The sequence below is a fragment of the Schistocerca piceifrons genome, chromosome X (genome assembly GCF_021461385.2).
Source record: "Schistocerca piceifrons isolate TAMUIC-IGC-003096 chromosome X, iqSchPice1.1, whole genome shotgun sequence".
Taxonomy (NCBI): Eukaryota; Metazoa; Arthropoda; class Insecta; order Orthoptera; family Acrididae; genus Schistocerca; species Schistocerca piceifrons.
Window position 1 is genome coordinate 653,212,492 of NC_060149.1, and position 10,305 is coordinate 653,222,796.

Genomic DNA, 10,305 nt, shown 5'->3' on the forward strand with positions numbered 1-10,305 from the left:
AAAATTCTTCCGATGAATCTGAGTCTGGTGTCTGCTTTTCCCACTATCTGTTTTATATGGTCATTTTACTTAAGGTCACTGTGGATAGTTATGCCTAGATATTTTACAGCAGATGCTGTCTCCAGCTGTTTGTAATCAATAGTGTAGCTGTACAGTAGTGGATTTCTTTTCCTATGTATGCACAATATGTTACATTTATTTACATTCGAGGTCAACTGCCAGAGCCTGCACCATTCATCAATTCTCTGCTGGTCATTCTACAAATTGTTACTATCTTCTGGCATTGCCACTTTGGTATAGACAACTACATCATCTGCAAATAGCCTTAACGAGCATCTGACGTTTTCTACTAGATCATTTATATATATTGTAAACAGCAACGGCCCTATCACACTTTTGTGTGGTACTCTGGATATTACCTTTACATCTGTCAATTTATTTCCGTTAAGAGTGACGTGTTGAGTTCTGTCTGAAAAAAAGTCTTGAATCCAATGGCAGGTCTGCTCTGATACTCCGTAAGCTCGTATTTTTTTCATTGAACGGCAATGCGAGATGGTGTCAGATGCCTTACTGAAATCAAGGAATGCCTGAGCGCCATTGTCCACTGCACTGTAGATCTCATGGAGGAACAGAGTGAGCTGAGTTTTGCAGGATCTCTGTTTTCAGAATCCATGTTGATTTTTATAGAGGAGATATTCATTTTCCAAAATCGTCATAAGTCTTGAGCATAAAACATGTTCCATAATTCTACAACAGATTGACGTCAATGGTATAGGTTGCTAATTGTGTGGATCTGTCTTACAGCCTTTCTTAAAAATGGGAATCACTTACATTTTTTTTTCAGTCATTAGGTACCCCATTGCTTAAGCGATCTATGATAAATTACTGCTAGAAGGAGAGCAAATTCTTTCACATAATCTTTATAGAATTTAGAGGTATCTCATCTTGTCCTGAACCCTTTCCTCTACTAAGCAATTATAGCTGCTTTTCCATTCCGCTATCAGCTATCTCAATATCTGCCATTTCAATGTTCGTACAATGACTGAAAGAAGGCACAGTGTTACAATCTTCCATGGTGAAACAACTTCGGAAGACTGAATTCAGTACTTCGGCCTTCTCCCTGTTATCTTCCAGTGTGATTGCTGAGAGAATGATTAGATGATTTTGACCCACTTACTGGTGTTACATATGACCAAAATCTGTTAAGGTTTTTACTCAGGTTGGTTGACAGTGTCATGGTTTCAAAATCATTGAATGCTTCTCTCATTGCTCTCCTTACACTCATTTTCACCTTGTTCAACTTTTGTTTGTCAGTTAGGTTTTTACTTCTCTTGTATCTGAGATGAAGTGCTCTTTGTTTACATAGTGCCTTTCTAATATGGTTATTAAACCATGGTGGATCTTTCCCTTCCCTCAACTGTTCCAAACTCATCATCAATCATGTAGTAACTAAGTAATACATGAAACTAATCCAGCTAACACAAATATAGCTTTATTTGTAAACCTCTAAAGAGTAACAGAAATAAGTCTCTCATGTCTCCACACTAACAAGACAAAAGAGTCATACAGAAGGTGCAACATAAGCAATACATGATACAAATGATGTGAATGATACAAACTAAAAGGACATAGTGAGGGTGAGTACATAGGCGCAAGTCACTGGTAGATAGTGCTACAGAGACAATGCTGTGTGCACACTTTGTACAGGTGGCCTCTAGTGGCCAGCTTGCACTGATAAAGTATGCGGGTGATTTAAATAGACATGCTTGGTGACACTACACTTCATGCACTCACACTCACATGTGCTAGTAGCAGGATACAGCAATCCCCAACAGTAAAAGTGGTCATATTTTAATGCAATGGTATATAGATTCCTGTGCTGCCAGCATGAAGTTGAAAGGGATCTAAACATTTTAAAGCAGGTGATAGTGTAGAACAGATATAAAGGTGGGACAAGATGACAATTTGTTGTAAGATAAAGAAAATAGAACTGTAGCAAAAGAGCAAAGATTATATCACAGTTAGAAATAACAACAACAAAAAACATATGGCTCTAACTTACAGTGGAAAGTCTTACAACAAAACCATTGTATGCTTTCATAAAAAGCAAATGTAAAAACTGGCATTCAAGTGAATAACATGCTAAAATTTAGGCTGCAGTATAGAATCTGTAATGGTGGGAAAAGGTTTCTGTATTCAGGAGTGTATAAGATTAAGTGCTATGGCTGTTATATGCAGTAGATATGGCAGACAGGGAGGAGGTTTGAAACTCAGTTCAGGGTACAAAGATTCTCGTGAAACAAAACTATATTTGGGATACATGTTGCAACATTAACTCTGTCACCAACTAGGATACTCGTACAGAGCTCTAAAGGGACAGTTTCTGATTGTCATAGAAGAACTCAAAATTTACACTCACAAAAAACAAAATGTTGGTCAGACATAGTGAATTTAGTCATAATGCCTATTTCAATATTTACGAAGATTTACTAAGCAGATGGTTGTTGTATATGAACCTCCAAGGTGATGGGGGAGTGTGTTTAATGAGACTGTGGGAACATTTGTATTCTGCTCAGATTGATGAGGGGTCTCTCTCTGAAAACAATTGTTCATGGCACAACATGGAAGAAGCAGTCACAAGAGGTAGTGCACGATGTCCATAACAGGCCTACAGCAATTCTCAAGACATATTTGTTAATGAGAATAGAAAGTATTTTTAATTTATATGTGACAGTTGTACTGGGCATGGTTCATTTGAAGAAGTCTTACCACCTACTAGCAATTGCCTAGTGTGCTTACATTAAGAGTGCAAATGCTACAATGTAACATGTATATTACTTACAGAAACTGATGAGTTACTCTTGTAGTCACCATATGTTGGTATATTCTCCTACATTTGGTTTCAGTATGGTAGAATAGCAGCATTGTGTATTTCACTTAATATAATGGTTAGTTATTTTATCTTCCTTATTTCTGTAGTTCTGAAGATGGTTTGATGGAACAATAATAAGTGATAATGTTAGAAATAAGTGCAATCTAGATGGACAATAAAATCACCTGACAGTTGTTGCAATAAATGTTGCAAAGAGAGAGAGAGAGAGAGAGAGAGAGAGAGAGAGAGAGAGAGAGAGAGAGAGTTGGTTGGATGGGTGGGCAGCAGGTGGGCACATGCACATGCACACACATGGGGCTGGGTGGCTAGGTTGTCACGTGTGTGAGTGTGTGTAATTATATTATTATGTTTACTTTATACATGAAATAGCTACTAATGCCCAATGAAAATTCTTTTTTTATGAATAAATTTGTGTCTTCTTCCATAATGAATTATAACATACATTCTCAATAGTGATTTCCCTAAGTCGCTTCAGGCAAATGCCGGGATGGTTCCTTTGAAAGGGCATGGCCAACTTCCTTCCCCATTCTTCCCTAATCTGATGGTACCAATCTCAATAAAACACATGAATGGTTAACATGAGTAGAATTAAATAAAATAATTGGTAAGGTGATAGTGAAATTTTATGTACTTTTTATGACAATATCGGGATGGTGGAAAGTCAGAAAATATGACCATCATGAGATCCTCAACCAGTTGGAGTAAAGGAAGGGATGCAGGAAACGTATGTTTACTTTTCATTTCCCCTGTGTACTTCTGCAGATATTTCCCATGTTCTTCACAACTTTCCTGTGTAATCTGATTTCCTGTGTATGAACTTTTTGTTAACTTAAGTGTTTAATTCATATAATTTAAAGTACTGAAGGATATTTAGAGTATGTATGTAAGGGTGAATTACTTTTCATGAGTTGGTGATGCTACATTTTCTGTTTATAGGTGGTTCATGGAAGACAGTGAATGAAGCTGATGGCACAAATCAAATCCCATTTTTTGGTATATTAGGAGAAAATCAAATGATGTCCATGGCAAATGAGCATGTTGGAGACATTGATATTCCAAAGTACCTTGAACTAATTTGTGAATCTTCCCACATATCACAAGTTCCAGTGAGTGATGGTTATGAGGTGCCACGGCCTGCCCCCATGGCACCAAGTACAACCACAAAAATTCTTGAAGCTGTTGGCAGGAGTCGAACACTGTCCACATCTTCAACACTCAGTGACTCTAGTGTTTCAACCACTTCTTCATGTCAACGTGATCCACTTCCCTTGCAAAAAAGTAATAGTATTGGTGACTGCAATGACAGTATTACTAGCAGCAGCAATAATAGTAGTAATATGAGGTTTAATGTTGTGGAGACATTGCCTGATGTTGTTGAATCATTACCTGATATTGTGCAAGATAATGATTTGAATGGCAGTCAGTTTTACTACCCCACAATAACTAAGAAGAATGGTGAAAGTGAACTAACTTCTCTTGAACATTTGTTACCTCCAGCTGTGGCTTTTAGTCAAATATTGGTTAATAATGCTGACTTAATAGACAGGCATGTGAACAGCCATGTTGGAAATAATTCAGAACTGTCATGTTACAGTAATGTTGGTAATGAGTGTGTATTGGAAGAGAAACCTAATGTAAATACATACAATCTCTGCAATGGCAACATTTGTGTTCCATTTACAGAAAAAAGTCTGAAAAAATCTGAAAAGAGTGTGGTTCAGAATTAATCATATTAAAATATGAAGATATTGATTAGTTCATGTGTGTGTGTGTGTGTATGTGTGTGTGGGAGAAAGAGAGAGAGAGAGAGAGTTCTTGGAGTAATTTAAATTATTTGTGAATGTTAAAGTACAACAATCAGTGAAATCTAGTTCTCCTGCCATTATTCCTGTACAGATGTTTATTTTTTAAATGAGATATCCATTTTTTATCATTTGTACATAAAATCATATTTCATATTGAAACATTGTGAATAATTTTTAAGCTCTGTTTATATATTTTCAATTTAATAATGACTGATGCTGCGTTAAAGTTATTTTTTAGTGAAATCTGTTGCAAAATTAAGTGTAAAGTAAAGGATGGGTTTAACTTTTTTAGGTTCTTTATTGCATTCTGCAATTCACTGATCAGAGTAATGTTTCTGAGGTAAATATTCCCCTTGGTTTTCCACTCTGTGAACCACTTTTTATCTTCATAGTTATTGTGTTTAACTCTCAAGTATCTAATCTCTAGTCCATACTGTAAAAATGCAAGAAAATGTGAAGTCCTACGTTAAATGTGTAATAAGAATCATGCAGGCGAAAACAAAAGTTCACTATTTTGTGATAATTCAGTGGTCACTTTCCAAGGTGTTAAGTATTAGAAAAACTAGATGTGAGGTAGAAGGAGAAAGTTGTAAGGGCACAGCTAAGCTGTAGTCATATTCTGAAGGATGTATTGTGAATACACTATGCATTATATTGTTGCTAAAACTGTTCTTGCCATCAAAGCAGCCAGTAATAACAGGAATTAATTCACCCCCTCCACAAACATGCACACACAGCATTGTAATTAGCTTGTATACACACTTAGGAGCAAAAATGTAAGTACTCAAGAAAGATGGAGGGGAAAGGGATAATGTACAGAACCTGTGTGAGTAAATTAGATCTTATAAAAAAAAATAATGAATAAAGTCAGGTGTGATATCCACTTTACTTGTGTTTTGAAGAACATGCTCACTTTTCCATAGCTTGTAAGGAAGAGATGATAATTTGTAGTCTTCAAATTCGAAAAGAAATATATGTGTGTGGAAATATGACCATCTGTTTTTTTTTTTTTTTTCAGTCAATATTTAAAGTATGTCTTTTGTAATGACAATTATGTATCATGAAGACTTTAGTTGGAGGTGATGATCTGTGGTCTCATGTTTTACTATCATGTGATATTTTTAAAATCTTCCTCTAGATATTTTTTCTATTAACAATCAGTTATCTTCCGCATATTTACTGCAAAAGGCTATACATGTCCATCTATACTCTGCAAGCCATCTTAAGGTGCATGGTGTATGATACGTTGTTTCCCAGTCACTGTATGCGGTTCCTGCTACAATCACAAATGGTTCACAGGGCGAATGATTGCTGGTAAGATTCCATGTCAGCTTGACTCTCCCTAATTTTGTGTTCACAGACTTTTCTTGAGATATGCATAGGGGCAAGCAATATATCAGTTGACTCTTCAACGAATGTACGCTCTCAGAACTTTAACAGTAAACTACACCACATGTAGAAAAGTTTCTCTTACAGCATCTGCCACTGGAGATGGATGAGCATCTCCAAAATGCTGTCATGTGTACTAAACAAACCTGTTATGAAGTATGCTGCTCTTCTTTGGATCTTCTCTATTTCTTCTATCATTTCTATCTTGCAGGGCTGCCAGACTGACGAGCAGTATTCAAGTATTGGTTTGAAACTGTCTGGCAGATTAAAACTGTGTGCTGGACTGAGACTCAAACTCATGACCCCTGTCTTTCATGGGCAAGAGCTCTACTGACTAAGCTACCCAAGCATGACTCACAACTGATCTTCATAGCTCTAATTCCACCATTATGCCATCTCATACCTTCGTGTTTGGGTAGCTCAGTCAGTAGAGCACTTGCCATTGAAAGGCAAGGGAATTTGAGTGTCAGTTCAGCACACAATTTTAATCTGCCAGAATGTTTCATATCAGCACATATTCCACTGCAGAGTGAAAAATCTCATTTTGAAAGTATTGGTTCATTTGTGAAAGTTCCCTCACTATTCATTTAAAAGTAATTTATAAAATAACACTGTTCTGTCATGCATTAATGAGAATAAATGCATTCATTGAAAATTTATATTAATTTTATTTTGGAGGAACTGATCTTGTAAACCAAAACACATATTTTTAAAAACAACAATTTTGCAAAGAAAGTGCTGAGTTGTGTGATAACAATATCTGTCCTACTTTGCACACAGTTTGTGAGGCATCCATAGTGACACCTTGAAACTACATTTAATCAGGTTCTTGACTCATATTACAACCTTATAAATTAGAAAATGAATCTGGCTTAGTTAGCTAAAACCAAAAAATTAGCTCACAGATTTATTACAGTTGCACTCTCACTTTGTACATATACCTATAAATGATTTTGAGTTGTGATTATTGGTTGGAAAGGTACATAAATGGAGATTCATGACTTTGAAGACATCCGGGTTGGTAAGATAATCTTCTCAGACAAGAAATGCTGGTTGAGGTATCTGATATTGCCTGTTTTATTCAATACTAGCTGTAGTCCTACTTCAGTAAATCCTGTGATACAAAATAATGGCAGAATCTGCAAGAAAGACATATTTTCATTAGTAACTTCAAGATAGTTAATTTTGTATGAAAACTTTGAAGTATTGTTCAGATAAACTATATAAAAATCCATAAATGTGGCAAAAATAAGAAGAAGAATAAAAATGAGATGAAATTTGATGGGCTGTGTAGTCAAATGTAATATTGCAGAGCTACTCCAAGTGCAAGTGTAATACCAAAAAAGTGAAGGAAACACAAAAAATTTAAAGGATGATATTTCGGAAAAACACTTGATTACTGTGTTCTTTTCAACATACTTATTTCCCTAGTGGAGTACTGTCATACACAATTATGAGTTATGTCATTCCATTTATTTTTTTACATCTACATCTACATCTACATTGATACTCCGCAAGCCACCCAACGGTGTGTGGCGGAGGGCACTTTACTTGCCACTGTCATTACCTCCCTTTCCTGTTCCAGTCGCGTATGGTTCGCGGGAAAAACGACTGTCTGAAAGCCTCCGTGCGCGCTCTAATCTCTCTAATTTTACATTCGTGATCTCCTCGGGAGGTATAAGTAGGGGGAAGCAATATATTCGTGCAGAGTCTGCCACTTGAGTTTATTAAACATCTCCGTAACGCTATCACGGTTACCAAATAACCCTGTGACGAAACGCGCCGCTCTTCTTTGGATCTTCTCTATCTCCTCCGTCAGACCGATCTGGTACGGATCCCACACTGATGAGCAATACTCAAGTATAGGTCGAACGAGTGTTTTGTAAGCCACCTCCTTTGTTGATGGACTACATTTTCTAAGCACTCTCCCAATGAATCTCAACCTGGTACCCGCCTTACCAACAATTAATTTTATATGATCATTCCACTTCAAATCGTTCCGCACGCATACTCCCAGATATTTTACAGAAGTAACTGCTACCAGTGTTTGTTCCGCTATTATATAATCATACAATAAAGGATCCTTCTTTCTATGTATTCGCAATACATTACATTTGTCTATGTTAAGGGTCAGTTGCCACTCCCTGCACCAAGTGCCTATTCGCTGCAGATCTTCCTGCATTTCGCTACAATTTTCTAATGCTGCAACTTCTCTGTATACTACAGCATCATCCGCGAAAAGCCGCATGGAACTTCCGACACTATCTACTAAGTCATTTATATATAGTGTGAAAAGCAATGGTCCCATAACACTCCCCTGTGGCACGCCAGAGGTTACTTTAACGTCTGTAGACGTCTCTCCATTGATAACAACATGCTGTGTTCTGTTTGCTAAAAACTCTTCAATCCAGCCACACAGCTGGTCTGATATTCCGTAGGCTCTTACTTTGTTTATCAGGCGACAGTGTTGTTAAGACAATTTTCACTTGTAACTGCAACTATGTAATATACACCATTCTGTTTGCTGCTGGAGTGGGAAGCATGTTTGGCCATAAGCCCCAGTTAGTGCACTGATGGTGGCACGTTATCATATAAAATAGACAAATAAAACAGGACAGTGCTGCACTGACTGTAGTCATTCAGTGATTGAATGTGTAAGTCAGTTACCATCATAATTTGAACTCATAACATATTTTCAAATAATTTGTGTGAATGAGTATGTACAGCACAAGGCTTGGCCGGCCGAAGTGGCCGTGCGGTTAAAGGCGCTGCAGTCTGGAACCGCAAGACCGCTACGGTCGCAGGTTCGAATCCTGCCTCGGGCATGGATGTTTGTGATGTCCTTAGGTTAGTTAGGTTTAACTAGTTCTAAGTTCTAGGGGACTAATGACCTCAGCAGTTGAGTCCCATAGTGCTCAGAGCCATTTGAACCATTTGAACCACAAGGCTTGTTTTTTGGTTGCCCAGAATAACTCTTCCAAAACCTATACTATAAACAACTCATATTTTGAGAGTGTAGAAAAGCTTGCTATGAACACACAATAAACAGCTGTTCATTGGCTGTTTCAGCAATACATTGGCTCTCAGAGTGACAGGGTCCACAACTCATTTGTACAGAATGGCCCCTCTACCAATCATTTCTCCTTTATTCCTGATAAATTTGTTCTTACTTGCCTACCTTATGACAGGGCTGATGTGTCCAATGATAGAATAACACTGTTCTTTTCTTACAGCACTAGTGCTGTAATGTGGTCAATTTTTTTACACTTAGTAATAATCATCAGATTTTCATTTTATATTGTGCTTTAAATAATCTTCTATGGAAAACATTGAGGAATATTACCTCTTAGAATCTAATTACTGATTATGAAGTGGAATATCAAATTGTAAGCAGCCAGTTATCAGTGACTGATAACAACTTGTTCAGCTTCTTCATAATCAGTCAGCATTAACAATTGTGGAACACAAGTATTGAGAAGAGTGTATTGATTAATTGAGTTTGAACTAAAAATTGATTGAATGTCCTGTTGCAAGGCTACTGTTTTATTCTTTGATGCGTGATAGAGCATAGTTGCTTATGTGTCTCATAGTTCTGAAGATACAGTGTCTAATCCCATATGAATTAATATGTTTTTAATTACTATGGTTTATCAGTTTGTGCTCTTTCATTCGTAGTGATAAGAACATGTTCCTTGTGGCACTTTTTAGCATTTGTACATAAAATATGATGAACGTATTCTGTGTGTCTCTCAGATGGATTCCTTTAAAGTTGTTTACATAAGAGGTATTTTTAATACCATGTTTAGTATTCTCAGCATAACTTTTTTAGCAAATACTGTATTTGTGTAGCCATATCTATTCTGGTTCAAAAATGGTTCAAATGGTTCTGAGCACTATGGGACTCAACTGCTGTGGTCATCAGTCCCCTAGAACTTAGAACTACTTAAACCTAACTAACCTAAGGACATCACACACATCCATGCCCGAGGCAGGATTCGAACCTGCGACCGTAGCAGTCGCACGGTTCCGGACTGCGCGCCTAGAACCGCGAGACCACCGCGGCCGGCTATCTATTCTGGGAATCAGCCATAATGTTATCCAGTAAATGGAACATCATGATTTTAACACTCTGTTTTTTTATAAATAAACAGTGTGAGTGGCATACAGAAAACTATGGAAAGAATTTAGAAAGGAGAACCAGCTGATTCTTGTGGATAG

The 10,305-nt window shown here is 37.1% G+C and overlaps 1 protein-coding gene across 1 annotated transcript in view; it reads left to right on the forward strand.

The window, feature by feature from the left end:
- The window catches only part of LOC124721321 (proto-oncogene tyrosine-protein kinase ROS), a 566,425-nt gene extending 560,735 nt beyond the window's left edge, over positions 1–5,690 (forward strand). The window contains exon 37 of the mRNA XM_047246233.1: positions 3,830–5,690. Coding sequence (XP_047102189.1) covers positions 3,830–4,620 — 791 coding nt within the window. The 3' untranslated portion in view covers positions 4,621–5,690. The remainder of the gene's footprint in view (positions 1–3,829) is intronic.
- The last annotated feature ends 4,615 nt before the right edge of the window (positions 5,691–10,305 follow it).